At 44.9% G+C, this 19,213-nt stretch overlaps 1 protein-coding gene across 6 annotated transcripts in view; it reads right to left on the bottom strand.

The window, feature by feature from the left end:
- Nucleotides 1–499: 499 nt before the first annotated feature.
- REEP1 (receptor accessory protein 1) overlaps nucleotides 500–19,213 on the bottom strand; it is a 183,959-nt gene continuing 165,245 nt past the window's right edge. For 3 of the 6 annotated variants that reach the window (XM_068275332.1, XM_068275342.1, XM_068275352.1), the window contains 4 exons: nucleotides 17,513–17,658; nucleotides 14,898–14,952; nucleotides 7,083–7,220; nucleotides 500–1,063 (listed from right to left, as the gene is read on the bottom strand). In XM_068275332.1, coding sequence (XP_068131433.1) covers nucleotides 7,114–7,220; nucleotides 14,898–14,952; nucleotides 17,513–17,658 — 308 coding nt within the window. In that variant the 3' untranslated portion in view covers nucleotides 500–1,063; nucleotides 7,083–7,113. The remainder of the gene's footprint in view (nucleotides 1,064–7,082; nucleotides 7,221–14,897; nucleotides 14,953–17,512; nucleotides 17,659–19,213) is intronic. The other 3 variants (XM_068275371.1, XM_068275380.1, XM_068275364.1) reach the window with 2 other exon arrangements.

The following is a 19,213-nucleotide window of genomic DNA, read 5'->3' as shown; positions in this document are numbered from 1 at the left end:
TTAATACCAATGGCTGGTTTGTGGACACCAAGACCTGGAGGTAAAGAGGTGCAAACCGGGAGTCAGCGCCTTTAAAAACCTCCTTAGCGGCAATCCCAAGTCAGGCTCGGGACGGAAATCCACAGCTCAGAGCGATAATCCCGTGCCTGAGTGAGTTATATGCAGAAGCTGCTGCAGATCTCTCTGTAGTATGTTTTTTCTCTTGTTTTTAGGGTCTAAAACCATGTTAAGAAATTGCACGGCTTTTAGACGTTAAATCTGGACATAATCATAACGCCAGGGAGGTTATGTTTGCTCCTGGTATAAATGAGTCCCTGTACAAGAAAGGACAGAAACAAAGATACTTGACAACACCATGTGGTTTCTACAGAAATTCTGGGTTTCCATGACTTACCTACTCTGGAATACCTGACAGCAATATAAGTATGAGAGTGTACCTTAACTAAGCAGAACAATAAGGTGGACTCTGTTTTTGAAAATCACATCTGAAACAGACACATACATAGACATAATTTATCTGGCTTCAGACATCAAACAGAAATATGCAAATAAGTAGCAGGTACAGAGAGAACAGAAACATCACTTATCAACACACATGGCTATTTCACGTCATTAGTTAATCCATACCGGAGTTTGCTGCCGGCCCCTAATAACAAGTTTAAAGGTCAGTGTTTCTGTTGGGGACTCCGGCAGCTTCCATTTTCATTCAGTCAGCAAATCACAGGTGAGGGGAGTGCAGTCTTAAGTGTTCCAAGCGGGCCCAAATCCAATATTAATATTAACTGGAATCATTTTTTTCCTTGTAGGGGCTTAATCAGCAGCTACGTGAAGAAGGCTGAACACCTCAACTGATGTGGTGGGGAAGAGCAAGGGATTCTGGGAAAAGTCACGCTGGCTGTCTGAACTGTGGCGCCACCTGTGTCATGTGGTATGAATTGCTCTTTTAAGGCAGTGAAGAGAGACATTCTGTGGTGCTTGATGTTGGCGGCACTCACACGGTTTCCGTATTAGAGGCAGAAGTACTTTTCTTCCGTAATCGAGGCTTATGGACTCTGGGTGGAGGCTGAAATGAAGAACGCATGGTAAATTAATTGGCATGGAGGATAATTCAAATAAAAGTTTACATTGTACAATGCAGAGACATTTCTGACACAAAGGGATAGTCCCCTTTTACTGACTGAAAAGTACAGAAACCCCTTAATGCAAACCTGAAGTGAAAATAAACTTATGATATAATTAATTATATGTGTAGTACAGCTAAGAAATAGAACATTAGTAGCAAAGAAAAGAGTATCATATTGTTTTCCAGTACAGGAAGTGTTAAATAAAACCCTTCAGTTCTTATCTAGGCAAAAGAACTTCTCTGAGCTCTTCCACCTACATTCCTGTTTTCTGAAGCATTTATACATCAAAGAAACAGTGAGAGACAGCTTCAGATAACGTTTTACTGCAGGAAAGTTCAAATGGTCAATATTTCTGCTTTGTTTTACAATTAAAGTGGATCCGAGATAAACTTTTACTGATTGTATAATTGTGCCCCTTACATATTGCTTATAGGGCATTCCTCAAGCCAAATACTTTTTGTTTTGTTTTAATACCGTAATGCCCTATAAACTAAACAAGCCTCGCCCACAGCTTCTCCAGCGCCTAGGCATTCTGAATCCCATGTAGCTGTAACCCTGACATAATATTCAATTAAAACATGTTTTCCTACTATGTTTTCCTACGGTTATCATATTTGCTTTTGTGCATAAGTATTATTATTTATTTAGAAATTACAAGTTCCCAAAGTAGTGTTTTTTTTGCTCTGAGAGCTGCCTTTGCATTTTATTTATAACTGTTTTTTCATCCTGTAATATAAGCAGAAATGCTTTCTGCGTGTCTGTCTGTGTTCAGGAGTGTCTGCACAGACAGAGAAATGTTTACTTAATTGTATCAAGCGAGGAATGTAAACACAAGATAACATTATCTCCAGTTTGGATGCGTCCAGCTTTCTCTGCAGGGAACTTGTAAGTCCTGTGTTTAACTAATTGAATGCTGTTCTAGTAAAAAAAAATGGTGGTAATTTATAATATGCTGTAAATAATCTTTTAGAGCAAAGAAGAAATGCTGGGTTTCAATCTGCTTTAAAGTACCACGCTGCACAAGGCAAACATAGACTGGCTAGTCCATAAAATTAAAATAATATCAGTTGATCTACAGTGCCTTATTATATGTTGATGGATCTAGGAAAGTTTGACGCCACGGCTACACAAAGTAGTGAAGAGGATCTGTCCTGTCGGAATGAGGTAAAGTTTATGCTACTGTGGCTGCCGATGCTCTGAATGGTTGCAGGTGGGGAAGGGGAAGGGGGGGGTTACAGCTGTTCGGGAGGTTCCTGGAGAGGAGAGGGTGTAAGGGGGGTGCCCGGCCTAATGAAATTTGCTGAGGGGCCCGGGCTTAAGTTACGCCCCGAATTATTCACGTAATGATCTCTTATTTGTGCATCGTAGAGAACCACATGGGGATAACAACAGTCCTTTGGAGAATTACGGTATATGGCAGTAGCACACTTATCTCAACAAACAGCGCAGCTCTGCCATTGTCTAGTGCTGTGACGTACAGTGCATTTTTTAGAAAGCCCTTATATAGTGCAGTTCTGCACCATTACATACATCATTTGATCCAGAGGAAGGTGAAAAAACCCTTACAAAGCTTGGATCTATTAGCCCTAAAAGGGGAAAAATTCCTTCCTGACTCCAGATGACAATCAGATAAAACCGCTGGTTCAACGCTGTCATGAATGACCTGTTCATTATAGCCATGGATGTCTTTCAATGCAATGAAAGTTGTGACGAGGATGTTGCGACTTTCTCAGTGATTTTTTCCTGCGGCTGCTGATTTCTGGTGTGACGAGCTACCGTCTTTCCCCGAATATAAGACACTGTCTTATATTCTTTTTGGGGAGGAAATATGTGCTAGGGCTTATTTTTTTTGGGGGGGGGGGGGGAGGGGCTAGACGTTTTGTGTATGGGGAGGTGTGTGGGCCCTTACCGCACCTTCCTTTGTGGCTGCGCCCCCCTCCATTCCAAGTAATTTCTCCGGTGGTGGCGGCGACGACATGGTATTCAAGCTATGAGGGCGCCCTTTGACCCTCACTCTCCACTCAGTACGCTTTGCGCTGGCGCTCCCTTCCTATCATCGTGCGCCTGGCTGATGCGTCCCAGGCGCACATTGATCATTACATCGATTACAACAGTTACGGCGGATCGGATCTTTAAGATCCCCCGATGACTCCCGCGCAAAGTGCCGCAATCGTTTGAACTCTAGTTTGTGTCGGTCGTATGTCATCGCGTGTTCCTGCGACAGGAGGATGGAGCTGGGAATGTTCACTCATCGGGCCGCGACCCTGCGGGTTACCTGATCCATCCTCCAGTAAGTACGAGCCTTAAGCCCCCTTTGGGAGCCTGAGCCGACTAACGGTTCTGTCCGCTTTTCAGCAACAGACAGGACACAAATGCATGTGTGGGCTCTGGCCCTTAAAGTGTACTGAGTACCAGCAGTGGCGGATCCAGCTTAAAATTTTTTGGTGGGGCTTATGACAATTATTGTCAGCCTCCATATCCCTCTCACTTCAGGTGTGCTTTAACCACTTCACCACTGAGGAGTTTTACCCCTTGAACACCAGAGCAATTTTCACCTTTCAGCGCTCCATCCATTCATTCGTCTATAACTTTATTATTACTTATCGCAATGAAATGAACTATATCTTGTTTTTTTCGCCACCAATTAGGCTTTCTTTAGGTGGGACATTATGCCAAGAATTATTTTATTCTAAATGTGTTTTAATGGGAAAATAGGAAAAAATGTGGGAAAAAAATATTATTTTTCAGTTTTCGGCCATTATAGTTTTTACATAATGCATGCTACTGTAATTAAAACCCATGAAATGTATTTGCCCATTTGTCCCGTTTATAAAACCGTTTAAATTATGTCCCTATCACAATGTTTGGCGCCAATATTTTATTTGGAAATAAAGGTGCATTTTTTTCAGTTTTGCGTCCATCCCTAATTACAAGCCCATAGTTTATAAAGTAACAGTGTTATACCCTCTTGACATAAATATTTAAAAAGTTCAGTCCCTAAGGTAACTATTTATGTTTTTTTTATTGTATTATTGTTTTGTTTTTTTAAATTACAAAAAAAAAAAAAATTGGGGAGTGTGGGAGGTAATTAGTTAATTTATTGTGTAATCCAATATATTTGTATGTGTAAAATGCTTTAGGGTGTAGTTTACTATTTGGCCACAAGATGGCCACAGTGAGTCTCTTTACATGCGACCTGTACAGGAAGCAGTAGGAGGCTGGGAGAATCACAATGATCGCGCTGTTTCTAATAGAAGCAGCGGATCATTGTGGGGCTTAGATCAATGAACGGGAATGGATTTTCCCGTTCATTGATCTCCGGGCGAGCGAGCGGCGGCGTGCACGAGCGGCAGATGCGCGCGCGCAAGCGGCGGTAGCGCGGGAGGTACGGATTTCTCCATCCCTGGGGGTGAAAGGATGGAAAAAGGGATGGAGAAATTCGTCCTGCCGGGGGTAAAGTGGTTAAAGAGGAACTGTCGCGAAAATCATAAAATTTAAAACTCATACAAATAAGAAGTACATTTCTTCCAGAGTAAAATGAGCCATAAATGACTCTTCTCCGATGTTGCTGTCACTTACAGTAAGTAGTAGAAATCTGACATTACTGACAGGTTTTGGGCTAGTCCTCTCTTCATGGGGGATTCTCAGCATGGCCTTTATTCTTTATAAAGACATTCCCTGAAAAAGATTTATACACTGCTGGCCAGCGTCCCTGCTTACCGTACACTTTCACTATGTGCTTTTAAAAATAAAGAAGACCCCGAGAACCCCCCATGAGAAGATGGGCTAGTCCAAAATCTGTCAGTAATGTCAGATTTCTACTACTTTCTGTAAATGACAGCAACATAGGAAAAAAGTAATTTATGGCTCATTTTACTCTGGAAGAAACGTAATTCTTATTTGTACGTGTTTACATGTATTTTAAATTGTAAGATTTTCGTGACAGTGGTCCTTTAAGGTCGGTAAACACAAACATATGACCCTGCAGCAGAGTACACTGAAAGGGTCATTGCATAGCGCCAGGGGCGTAACTAGACATCACTGGGCCCCCCTGCAAAACTTTGGATTGGCCCCCCCCACTCACCTCCTGAACTTTCTGCACAGGAAAACTGAGGACCAGTGTGTTTTCCCCATGCAGAGAAAAACACTTATGGTGGCCATACATGGTGCAATAAAAACATTTGATTATCCCGATTTATTCGATCTAAATAATCAAATCAATGGAAAGTTGAAAATATTTTTTTTTCTAATAAGAAATTTGAACGATTATCCATTTTTTTCGAGAAAAATTAGATCGGACATGCTGGAAAAATCTTTATATTCGATCTAACGGAATAATCAAACTAAATTATGTAATCGGAAAAAATAATAATTTTACCATGTATTTAGTCTTAAAGGAAACGTCAGGCATTCTATGTTACCCCCAGATCTACTTACCCGGGGCTTCCTCCAGCCCCTTGCAGCCGACAAGGACTTGTCACAGCTCTGCTCCCAGTACATACATACACACACAGCCGTATTATTTTACTACATGAGAGCACATGCTATATGGAGGAACAACAATGACATGCTGAATGTAAGATATAGTATTCACTGTAACTCTGGCAAAACATTCAGAATGTCACTGATTGATACTGTTATTATAGGATCTTAGACTCAGTGTGAGACAACAAGCTCTCAATGAGGCAGCATTCGGACATCAATCTTTCCCATTCCACTGTGTCCAGTAATCAGACAGCATAAGGTCACTAGTGTGTGTGTGTGTGCGTGTGTGTGTGCGTGTGTGTGTGTGTATACTATCTGCAGTGTGTGTGTGTGTGTGTGTGTGTGTGTGTGTGTGTGTGTGTGTGTGTGTGTGTGTGTGCACGCAAGTGTGTGTGTGTGTGTGTGTGTGTGTGCATACAAGTGTGTGTGTGTGTGTGTGCACACAAGTGTGTGTGTGTGTGTGTGTGTGTGCACACAAGTGTGTGTGTGTGTGTGTGTGTGTGTGTGTGTATGTGTGTGTGTGTGCACACAAGTGTGTGTGTGTGTGTGTGTGTGTGTATGTGTGTGTGTGTGTGTGTGTGTGTGTATGTGTGTGTGTGTGTGTGTGTGTGTGCACACAAGTGTGTGTGTGTGTGTGTGTGTGTGTGTATGTGTGTGTGTGTGTGTGTGTGTGTGTGCACACAAGTGTGTGTGTGTGTGTGTGTGTGTGTGTGTGTGTGTGTGTGTGTGCACACAAGTGTGTGTGTGTGTGTGTGTGTGTGTGTGTGCACACAAGTGTGTGTGTATGTGTGTGTGTGCGTGTGTGTGTGTGTATGTGTGTGTGTGCACGCAAGTGTGTGTGTGCACGCAAGTGTGTGTGTGTGTGTGTGTGTGTGTGTGTGTGTGTGAGATAAGAATCTAGGAATCTCTTTTTCCTACTGTGACTCCTAAGTTTGTAATGTTGTACATGAAGTCCTCAGAACTGCTGCAGTGTGAGACAGATGTTTTTTACGAACCCTAGGGAGCAGGGACAGTGTACAAATTCCAAAGTGTGTATGATTCCTTATCTGTGTAGTGGACACATGCAGTCAACATAACAATGGTATGAGAGTAGAATCCGTATTCCCATTGTTACGCACATGAGCACCGCAACGCCAGTGCTAAACTTTGTAAAAGTTATGAGTCGCCCGTTGACTTACACTTCTTCTGATGCTGCAAAAGTCTGGTGTAATGCGCTGTTGACTTTGTGGCAGCTCGACGGCGATTTGGAAACTTCCAATGCAATGCTACCCTGTAAATGTGCTCCAACCCATTGACTTGCATTACCATTGCGTTACCCTGCGGAAAAACAGGGTAAAACAACTCACACTTGCAATGCAAGTGTACAAAAGGGGCCTGAAGGTTTGGAGAAGAACAATCTGTACATGGAGCATGTAACATAGTGTGTTTTCCTTGCATCAACGGTCACCACATAGCAAAGTGTGTGATACTCACATTAACCAGCAGTCTCATGGTTAATGGAGTCTTATTGTGGCTTTTTTAAGCTTGTTCTGGTCCTGGATTCTTCCATTCTTTTCACAGTGGCTGCTTTCGGTGGGGCGTGAGCGACTTTCTGCTCGGCCTCTCCTGTGTCTAAAGACATCAACCAGAGGGAGGAGAGGGAGAGAGATGGGGAGGGAGCAGAGTATCATCTTTATCTCAGCTGTCACAGGAAACACACAGACACATATGGAGATGGACACTGTATGGGCCTGGACATTTGTTCGGTCTACATAACTTTCACACTTAGAATGTACCAAGCAATGTACATATATTTATTCAGGTATATCTGCTGGAACATGCAATGGAAAATGAAAAAAAGGATTGAGAAGAAATCAGTATGTGACTTTTGTGGCTAACATATATCCACGGCTGAGAACACACTAGGCGGTGCGTGAAAGGTTGCGTTTTCCTGCATACGCGTTTGTGCTTTTTTGTTATAATGAAATCCGTTTTTAAATGTGTTTGAGTTTCGCACATACGTTTTGCTTGCTTTTTTTACTGTGTTTGCGTTTTGCACATATGAACCACATACGTTTTTGTGCGTTTCGTATGCGTTTCTGATATGCGTTTTATGCACATTTTTGGGAATGTGGCCAGTATAAAAACACATTGTCGATGTCCTCTCTGGCTCATCACTAGAAGGTCAACAGGAAACGGAATTACATCATCAAACTTAAAAAAAAACTAAAACACATAATGTAATAAAAACGTCTGCGTCAACACTGACATACATTATGTGCGTTTTAGATGCGTTTGGAAAAATATGCAGCAAGTTCTGTGTTTCAAAAACGCAGAACGTAAACATGTGCGTTTTTTCAAGCGGCCCATTGACTTACATTATGTGCGTTAACACTAGCGTTTCTACCTAGTATGTTCCTACCCTATAGCGGACCACAAGTGTCCTCGTCATTGATCTGCTAGTATTTTGAAGTAAGCTATAGTGCTCTCAATAGCCAGGATCAAACCAATATAATAGTTAACATAGCTTCCAACTGTCCCTTTTTCGAAGGAAAAGTCCTTCTTTCTTCTTTTTTTGTCGCTCTTTCAAGACTGATGTACAGATTATGTAAAGATATGTATTTTTCTACTGAAAATGTGTTTAACTCTAATGCTGATCAATGTGCAGCAAGCACCTATGGTGGACCGAGGAAGAATGAGACGTGCTCTCCACTCCAGTCACCTGTGCACTCCAGGTGTCCTTTCAAGTCGCTATTTCAACCAGCTGGTTGCTTGATCTTCTGGATCTTTGATGTTCTGATACAAATAAAGAGCTTATCCTTTGAAGATGGTGCTGACTCCTTGAAATAGCGATTTAACTCTAATGCTGGGCATACATGGGTCGACCCGGCGGCTCGATCAGCCGCCGGATTGACTCCCGACGCATCCCCACTCGTCCGGATCGATTCCCGCGGGCGCTCCTTATATTCCGCTCGATTCCCCGCTATTGTCCGCCCGCGGGGATCAAGCGGGGATATTATCAATCGAGCCATCAGCGGCTCGATTGATCAGGGAAAAACGACCCGTCTATGCCCAGCATAAGCTTTATTTCCATCATTTAAATTGATACATCTATTATTTTCAAATGTTAAAATTAACGAAAACTACTGATGATAGAAGGAAGTTAGGAACCAGCATGGTTTAAATGCTAAAAAAACATCTTTTGCTTATGAATTCTTTATGATATGCATGGCGAGGGGTGTGGTGGGGGCGTGGTTAGAGGTGTGTGTCTTAAAATGTCTCTCTTTCTTATCTCAAAAAGTTGCGAGGTATATATTTAACTAGTTCACCACTAAGGGGTTTTTCCTCTTATGGACCAAAGCAACTTTCACCTGTCAGCGCTCCTCCCTTTCATTTGCCAATAACTTTATTACTACTTTTCACAACAAAATGTTCTATACCTTGTATATTTCACCACAAATCAGGCATTTTGTGGGCAATACTTGTGTTCAGTAATTGCATTTGTAACATGTTTTATCTATGTATACTGTAATAATGTTACCAAACTGAATTTACACTATATCTGACCTCCGGACGCCTTGTTTTTTTAATAAGAATAATTTCTGTTCTCCTCTCAGCCAGGATTATATACCTAGCTTTAAGCCTTGTACACGCTAGGAGGCGGTTGAGCCATCTCTGCTGAGAATCTGTCATGTGTACGATGGCCGTGACAGGTCCCTGTCCCTGAGAGATTTCCATTAACTCGGCCAAGTGCAGGGCAAGCCCAAACTTCCCCTATTCACCCTGCCTGCTGGAAGCCTCTTTACCATACGCTACACCAGGGGTCTAGTCCTAGAAAAAAAGGTGAGTGGACTCACCCTAAAAGGCTCTGCGGTGCGCCAAAAATGGGTGTGGTTAAGCATAGCGTGGGCATGGTCATGGGTGGGGCCAAATATACATGGCCTTAGCAGTGGTATAAAAGGTCTGCCAGAGGAAGTTTGAGCTCTGTCGTAGTGTATCCCACAAAAGTAGATGTAATCTGACAGTATTTCACCAAAAATACACATAATCTGGCAGAGGTTCCTCCAAAATACAGATAGTATGGCAGTGGTTCCCCCAAAATAGACAATCTGGCAGCAGCAGTTCCCCCAACATACATATAATCTGGAAGCAGTTCCCCAAAATACGCGAAACATGGCAATGGATCACCCAAAATACACGTAACACCCAAAATACATGTAATCTGGAAGCAGTGGTCCCCCAACATACACAATCTGGCAGCGGTTCCCCAAAATACATGTAATCTGGCATCAGCGGTTCCCCAAAAATAAAGATCTGACAGCAGTTCCCCCAAAATAGGTACCCCCAGTATAGCTAACCAGGTCTATAGGTGTCCCCAGTATAAGTAGCCATGTGTATAGTTGTCCCCAGAATAGGTTGCCAGGTGTAGAGATGTCACCAGAATAGGTAGCCAGGTGTATAGATGTCCTCAGAATAGGTGGCCAGATGTATAGATGTCCCCAGAATAGGTAGCCAGGTCTATAGGTGTCCCCAGTATAGCCAGGTGTCCCCAGTATACGTAACCAGGTGTTCAGGTGTCCCCAGTATAGCCAGGTATATAGGTGTCCCCAGTATAGCCAGGTGTATAGGTGTCCCCAGTATATGTAGCCAGGTGTATAGGTGTCCCCAGTATATGTAGCCAGGTGTATAGGTGTCCCCAGTATAGCCAGGTGTATATGTGCCCAGTATATGTAGCCAGGTGTATAGGTGTCCCCAGTATATGTAGCCAGGTGTATAGGTGTCCCCAGTATAGCCAGGTGTATAGGTGTCCCCAGTATAGCCAGTCTATAGACATCCCCAGAGTAGGTAGCCAGGTGTCCCCCTAGCAGGAGGGGAGCAGCGCAGTGGAGAGGAGCATTGTGCAGAGCAGTGGGGAAGGGCAGACGTCCCCCCCCTTCCCTAACCTTGGGGCTCCTCTTCCTGGCTCTCCTCTCCAAAACACTTGCAGCGGCGGTGGCTGGCAGCGGGCATCAGTGGGCGGGACTTACCTCCTCCTCGTTCCGGCGAGTTGAAGCTGTGCGTGCCGCTAGTCTGGTGTAGCCAAGACCAGAGCAGCGTCACGCACAGCTTCAACTCGCCGGAACAGGAGGAGGTAAGTCCCGCCCACTGATGCCCGCTGCCAGCCACCGCCGCTGCAAATGTTTTGGAGGGGAGGGCCAGGAAGAGGAGTCCCAAGGTGAGGGAATGGGGGGGGGGGGAGACGTCCGCCCTTCCCCGCTGCTCTGCACAATGCTCCTCTCCACTGCGCTGCTCCCCTCCATATATGCTAGGGTGGACGACGTCCACTCTCCAAAAAAAGTAAGTGGACGTCGTCCACCCACGTTCACCCAGGACTCGACCCCTGAGCTACACCATCATCCCTTCTCTCCACTCCATACAGGCTAGCAACACATCTGTACAGCTCCGAACTTTCGGTCAAATAATCGAGTCCTGATCTCTGCGAGTGGCAGTAACTATATGTATGTATGCATCTTTAGTTTGTTTATAAGATTGTTCTGATCGATTCTGATAGCCGTTGGCAATAAAGGTGCTGCTTCTTTCCCAGCTCCCCTCCAGAGTGTGAACACAATTATATCAAATAGGACTAGTAGTGACAGACGTCAGACACGTTAGAAAGGCTATGCATAATCTAGCTTGTAAGAGCGCAGCAAGGTAGAATGCAGGAGAAAGAGATATTAACCACTTAAGTACCAGCAGTCTCTTCCCTTTAAGGACCAGAGACAGCTGGTACAGAATGGCGGAATCCTGACGAATCATCACACATACCGGCTGCTACCGCCGTCACAGCCGCACGTCAGGAACCTGGGCCACCCAATCTGCCGTCTCTATGACGGCAGAGTTCCTGTGAGCCGGCCAGGAGACGCTTTCATTGGCTCCTGGCCCTGTCTTTCAATGCAAGCCAATGGGAGTTGCTTACATTGAAAGACAGGGTCAGGAGCCAATGAAATCGTCTCCTGACCCGCTCACAGGAATTCTGCCGTCATAGAGACTTCACTGTGGCGGGAGACGGCAGGCATTCAGCAGCAAGATTGGCGGGAGTGACAAATACGGCAGATGCACGCAGCGGCGGTCAATTGAAATCTAAGCCCTGGCAGCCAGATAGCCATCAAAACAGGGCGTAAATTTCAATTAGCAACGTCTGGAAGTAGTGAATCAGCCTCATGGTAATGGCTTTCTTGGCTATTACACATCAAGAGTGCAACAACTTTATTCACAATTCACATTACAGACACAGGATGTAGGAAGACCTTTGCTTCTAAAATATACACTGCACACACACCCTGTGGTTATAGCTGGTAATGCATCATAACTAATAGATATAATAGAGAAGAGTCTCAAATATAAATTATATAATTCTCAGGATTTGCAGAGAAAAACAATGCAGCCCACACGACACAGAGACAACACAATCTGCAGCTCTTTTGAGTTAGCTGGCAGTGTGCATAAAGGTCCCCATACACATATACATGAGATTTTCCCTGGCAGATTCCATCACTGTGATCAGATCTGCTGAAGATTGATACCTCAACTTGCTTGCTGCCCGATCATTATTTTGATCCATTTCCATCCAGAACTTATTTTTTCTGTGGCTTAAGGGAGGGGGGGGGGGGGGGGGGAGGGTCTGGCATGGCAATGTTTATGCCAGGGGCCTAAAATCAGAGATGGGCCCCTCAGGCCTCCCCTAGCTACTGTTCCCCCTGGGGTTCCCGCAGAGTATTATCACAGTGGAGTGCACTCACACTCCCTCTCCCACCTGTGTGTGCCATCATCTCCCGGTGACCATTCAGCATGACCCATGGCATGTACATAGTCATGTATTACCACCGGGACACGGAGTATGGGAGATTACAAAATCATACAGGAAGAAGCACACCGGGCCGACAGGTGAGCAGCGAGGGCACTTCCCTTGCACCTATACACTGCAGGGGTCACCATTTTGGGGAATGGAGGTTCTAATGATTTTATAATAGATTTAAAGGGGAACTGAAGAGAGAGGTATATGGAGGCTGCCATGTTTATTTCCTTTTAAGCAATTCCAGTTCCCTGGCAGCCCTGCTGATCCTCTGCCTCTAATACTATTAGCCATAGCCCCTGAACAAGCATGCAGCAGATCAGGTGTTTCAGACTTTAAAGTCAGATCTGACAAGACTAGCTGCATGCTTGTTTCTGGTGTTATTCAGATACTACTGCAGAGAAATAGACCAGCAGGGCCGCCAGGCAACTGGTATTGATTAAAAGGAAATAAATATGGCAGGCTCCGTATACCTCTCTCTTCAGTTCCCCTTTAATCCAGCTTTTGGGTACATCAAGAAAAAGTCTGCTGGTAGCAGGCTAGTATCAATGCCATATAGCAGAGCTGGATCATCCACAAGACAATTCTAGGCAGTTGCCTAGAGCCTGGAGAGAGACCAGGGGCCTGGTAAATGCTAGCTCTCACCAAATCTTACTAAAAAAGCCAGGTGACCATCAGTGGGGGGGGGGGGGAGGGGGGGTGCAAAATCTTGTCTAGGGCCCCATTTCATCTTATTTCTGCTAGTTAGATATGTAGAACATGACAAAGATTAAATCAAGTGAAAAAAACTGAAGTTCAATAATAAAGCAGTATATTTGCATCTGAACGCTTTTGCACCATTTTCTGTAAACTGTAAAACAAGACACAGATAACATTTATATTGCACTTTTTTCCTGGCGAACTCAAAGCACCAGAGCTTCAGCCACTAGAGCGCACTCAGTAGGCAGTAGCAGTGTTAGGGAGTTTTGCCCAAGGTCTCCTACTGAATAGGTGCTGACTTACTGAACAGGAAGAACCAAGATTCAAACCCTGATTTCCTGTGTCAGAGGCAGAGCCTTTGAAGGAAACCTGAGATGGCAGAGGTTAAAAAAATGATACATGGCTGGGGCTTTCCCCAGCCCTGTTCAGGCTAATCATGCCCTCGCTGTCCTCCCCCTCCACCGCCTGTAGTCTCTGCAATCCGTCCCGGTAACTCTGGTAGCGCAGTATGCATGCACGGCTGCGTACGTGTGCGTGGCCACGCTCCCAATGCCGGGAGAGTACTGCGCAAATGCAGAATGCTCCTGAGTGCCGGAGTGTGATAGGGAGCGCACCCGGCCGGACTGACCAGATTACCGGACGGACTGTGGAGGCTGTTGCCAAGAGTCTCTTTGTCCCATTCTATGCACAGTAACAGCTGCTGTACAGCATATAGACCTGCTGGTCACTGCAGGTTGCACACACTGTAGTCCACAGCAGCTTCAGAAGAGAAGCAGTACATGCAGGGAAGCCACTACAAGGATCACTATCATGAAAAATTGTAAAATGTAAAATACATACTGTACATATAGCTATACATTTGTCCCAGAGTAATATTCACTATAAATTACTTTTTTTCTTATTACACAGTTAATGCGGTAGGTTATAAAAATCTAACAAATCTGACCGGTTCTGGACTATCATTTAGGATTCCCACAGCTTTCTTTTAGATCTTTTCCGGGGACTGCTTTTGAAAGAATAAAGGAAATACTGAGAATCCCCCATAAGGATATCGTCTAGTCCAAAACCTGTCATATATGTCATACTACTACTAATCAGGAAAATAAAAAAAAAAGTTATGTCATACTACTTGCTGTAATTTATAGTGCATTTTACTCTAGGAGAAATATGTGCCTTATAGATATGTGTTGAATGTATCTTATATTTCAGAATTTTTTGTGACAGTGGTCCTTTAAGACCATTTTAAAGTGTACCTGTCACAAGGGGTACAACAGGATTTATACTTATCAGGGGCTTCTTTACAGCCCCTGTAGTGCATCAGCTTCCCTGGCGTCCGCCCAGACCCCTCCGTTCTGCCACTGTCGGCTCCGCTAAAGTCAGCAAATTGCAGACTTCTGTGCATGCGAGGCCCTGCGCCTCATCATTGCCGCTCCCCTTGCCGGGAGAGTGCTGCGCCTGCACAGTTACAAGCACTAACTGCACAGGAGGAGTGCGGCCCCAAACAGTGCATGTGCATGCGCTCCTGGGGCACAGACTTTCACTAGACTGCAGCAGCTCATCGGATTGGGCCGGAAGGACGCAGCGGGAGCTGACAGACCACTAGAGGCTGGGAGAATCACCAGGTAAGTAAAAATCCTCGTATCCCCCCCCAGTCTCAGGTTCACTTTAATGACAGGTCCACCAACATAGCATGACAGCGCTATATAACTGCAGCCAAGCAGTACATAACCATCACTGGCACCATGCATTAAGTACACTGCTCCACATCTATACATCACCTATTCCTGTGATAAAGTCAGGTACATGACATCCGTGGACACCACTCTTTAGTACCTGATTGATGTAACAAGAAGCAACTAAGTGTTAAAATGAATGTTCTGTGCGCTGACAATTAAGAACTTTACACAAATAGTAAAGGTGGTCATTCTATAGCCAGCAGCCTTAAAGAGGAACTACGCACAATCAAAATTTCCCCACTTCTCCAATAGACTTGCCTCACCATTATAGGTCCTATAACAAGCTCTTGGGTTTTTTTTTTCAATAAAAAGTACCTTAAAGGGTTAAGAGTTTTAGATTCACTTTCTCCTGAGAAATCATTAAGCGGTTCAGAGCTGAGCCACACAGCACTGCGCTCTCCAAGCTTCTGTCTGTCCATTTTTGGCTACTGATGGACTAGAAAGCAGACTCAAAACAGACAATGATTATATTCTTAAGTGAGCAACTGTGGTTTCCCATGATGAATCACTCCTAAATATGCAAATCATATCAAGCAAATCCCATATGCAGGTATTACCAACTATTTTTAGGTTTAATCTAGGGTTCCTCTTTAAGCATCAGGCTCTAAAGCCTGGTACACACTTCCAGTTTTGACTGGATAATCATTGGACAATTTAACCACTTCTATGTAGTATGATAGCCTACCTACACAATCTGTGCATAGAATTCAAAATCTGCTGGCTCTAAACCTACATGGAGGTGGTAATATTGGCCAGTGATTGAGCAATCAAAATTGGATGTGTGTACCAGGCTTAAGGGCTGTTTCACACGGACGCTTGGCGGCGCTTACTGGCAAGCGTTCGGGACTCGTCGGCTAAACGCTCCCATTCAAGTGAATTGGAGCATATAGCATAGCGTGATTGCTGGCGATTGCGCAAATGCTGCGTTCCGATCCCGATTTACAGTGTCGTTTCAGCCAGCCCTAGAAGCCACATGCGGCGTCCAGGGTCGCCTAACCGCCGCAGCTTCATGTCCCCTTCATGCAGGGACGAAAAACGCAGATCACGACGGGAAGCCGATGATCGCCGCACCGCTGCCCCTGAACGAGACGTCACAGGATGACGTGGCTTCCAGCCGCCTGAAGCTGCCTGCCATCCGTATGAACCGGCCCTAAGGTAGGAACCATCTTGTATCGACCATGGCCGGTCTACAGACCTGGAATATAAAGGACCTTCTCAACTGGAATCCCAGAGAAGCACTGGAAATAGGTCAGAGATGCCCAGAATCTACCATAATATGTGGATAGGGAAGCAGGAGATTTGGGCGCATGAGACAGGTGGACAAAAAGGGCGCCCCATTCACTACCATTATAAATATCGTTTAATGGGCGGCGAACAGGGAAAAAAAGGCGCCGGAGATTATTAACGTCTTACAAACGGCGCCCGGAGATTTTTAAGGTTTTATAACTGTGCTTGTGATGATTTAACTTTACAAAATGAGCCCGTGACGAATAACGTTTATAAAGATACTAAATCACTATTTCTAAAACATTATTATCCACCCAAAAAAATTATTTACATTTTTTTATTTACATTTTTTATTTATTAATGTTTGTAAAACATTATTATCCATAGGGGGTCTTAGGTTTAGGCACCAACAGGGGGGTCTTAGGTTTAGGCACCAACAGGGGGGTCTTAGGTTTAGGCACCACCAGGGGGGTCTTAGGTTTAGGCACCACCAGGGGGGTCTAAGGTTTAGGCACCACCAGGGGGGTCTAAGGTTTAGGCACCAACAGGGGGGTCTTAGGTTTAGGCACCAACAGGGGGGTCTTAGGTTTAGGCACCAACAGGGGGGTCTTAGGTTTAGGCACCAACAAGGGGGTCTTAGGTTTAGGCATCAACAGGGGGGTCTTAGGTTTAGGCACCAACAGGGGGGTCTTAGGTTTAGGCACCACCAGGGGGTCTAGGGGTTAGGCACCAACAGGGGGGTCTTAGGTTTAGGCACCAACAGGGGGGTCTTAGGTTTAGGCACCAACAGGGGGGTCTTAGGTTTAGGCACCAACAGGGGGGTCTTAGGTTTAGGCACCAACAGGGGGGTCTTAGGTTTAGGCATCAACAGGGGGGTCTTAGGTTTAGGCACAAACAGGGGGGTCTTAGGTTTAGGCACCAACAGGGGGGTCTTAGGTTTAGGCACCAACAGGGGGGTCATAGGTTTAGGCACCAACAGGGGGGGTCTTAGGTTTAGGCATCAACAGGAAGGTCTTAGGTTTAGGCACCACCAGGGGGGTCTTAGGTTTAGGCACCAACAGGGGGGTCTTAGGTTTAGGCACCAACAGGGGGTCTAGGGGTTAGGGATAGGTACAGGGAGGGTTTTTAACAAACGTAAATATAAGTTTCAGTTTAGAAACAGGGAAGATTAACGTTTTAAGAATTGCCGATCTCATACACATTATTTAATGATTTATAAATTCTTAAAACACTATTTGTAAACGAAATTCTACACAATATTTCTATAAACGATAATACTGCTTATCGTTTACACCACGCGCCCTTTTTTCCCGACGCCCTTTTTTGATGTACGTGTGGATAGACCCTTAAAGATGTTCCTCAGTTGTAGCAAAGTATAATATCTGGCAGAGGAAGGCCCTCTTGTTAAAGAAGTCACCGTCATTACATACCTCCACAGGTCTTTTGCTTCTCCGAGGTGGTTTGTATAGGGTGGGCTTTTCCAGTATAACTATCCCACCATCGTCATCTTCTTCATCTGAAATCACCTCCTGCACCTCATAGGTCACCTCTGTCTGTTCCACATCCATCTCAGTTACTAAAGTCCACATTGATCTACACAGCATAAATGAACATCACCATGAAATGTACATTTCACAGCTCTGCACACTGCATAGCCATAACTGAGTTAGTGAGCACAACCTGCAGTCAATGCAATGGTCACTGCACACAAATTAATATCTCAGCAAACAATCTTCAGGAATGAGGGGTAGAGGGATAGAGGGAGTGGTATACAAGCTGGGCAACATGCCCTATCCTCTGAACTTCACTTACAGCCTCTACTATTACGGATCAAAGTGATCGATACAGTGGAGATCCCTGATATCTCTAAGGTCACCTGTGGCATCATACGGAATGCAAAGGAATACCAAATGATTAATTTTTCCAAGCTTCTTTCTTAGTGGTTGAAGGTTTGGCAAACTGTCTAGTGGTACTGTACACTAAGTACCAAGTGAAAGGTCGTGCAAGTTTTCAACTTCAAGGAGGGCCAGATTTACCGTAAGGCAGTGTAGGCACGTGTCTACAGGCGCCTGATGATGAAAATGTGTCTCACTCCCCTCCAAGTGCCTTTACTTATAGAGTCCTGATGAGAGTGTAAATGAGAGGTTACTTACCCGAGTACATATTACTCATATTACAGTTTGGCGTGGGGAGAGCCGAACGACGGCTCTCCCTGCTGCCGCTAAATACACAGGCGCTGTTAAATACTATTCCCCCTCCGAGTTGTAGCAACTCACAGGGAGATGTAATTCGGGGTCTGGCAGCCGCCGGAGTCCTCAATTACCGTTACATAGGTCGCCCAGCATAGCATTGCTGCTATGACGGCGCCCAGCTTCGGTGCTCAGCTCTCAGAGCCACGCGCCGAAATGAACTGATCCTACTTACCCTGCTCTCGGCATTCCACTGACCAAGTCTCCCTTCAGTTGGGGGCACCTATAGCTACTTAATATTGAGGTTTCTCTAGCTAGCTAATACTTCGGGGCACCTCTAGCTACTTAATATTGAGGGTACTTCTGGCTACCTAATACTAAGGGGTACATCTGTAGCTAAATATGATGGGCAAGGGAAGTAAGGGAGAAGAGACAGCTGGGTCAGCCCTCACACTTGTGGTGCAGATTGGGGGGGGGGGGGGGGTAGGTTCACAAAGGGTGAAGTCTAAGCTGCCAGGACATCAGTGGTGCCTATTGGCTCCTGTGAGGTAAATCCCGCCTGCCCACAAGGCAAACTTAAGTGAAGCTGTCTTCAGAATATGAAAAACTTTCAACTGGCCAGTCAGTGGCTAATGGTCGCGTTGCTTTTCTGCAGTGTTACTGGTATGATTTTGTATGGGACCACTTGACCAAAGTAGGAAACACAATAGATACAAGACTACATTTCCCAGCATACCTCCATTACGAGTACAAACCATGTTCCTGCATGAAGAGGGGGACTCTGTAGTTCAAGTGAAGTAGGTGGGCCAATCCTTAGCAACCACAGCCACACTGGTTATTTCTCTATCTTCAATGTTATTTCCATAGGTACAACATAGAATTTATCATGCTTGCTATCAGAATTTGCCTTGTTATTTGTGGGCTTATTTTGGGCTTGAAGAA

This window comes from Hyperolius riggenbachi, chromosome 1 (assembly GCF_040937935.1).
Source record: "Hyperolius riggenbachi isolate aHypRig1 chromosome 1, aHypRig1.pri, whole genome shotgun sequence".
Taxonomy (NCBI): Eukaryota; Metazoa; Chordata; class Amphibia; order Anura; family Hyperoliidae; genus Hyperolius; species Hyperolius riggenbachi.
The sequence above is the reverse complement of the archived record's forward strand: the minus strand, read 5'-3'. Positions and strand labels throughout refer to the sequence as shown.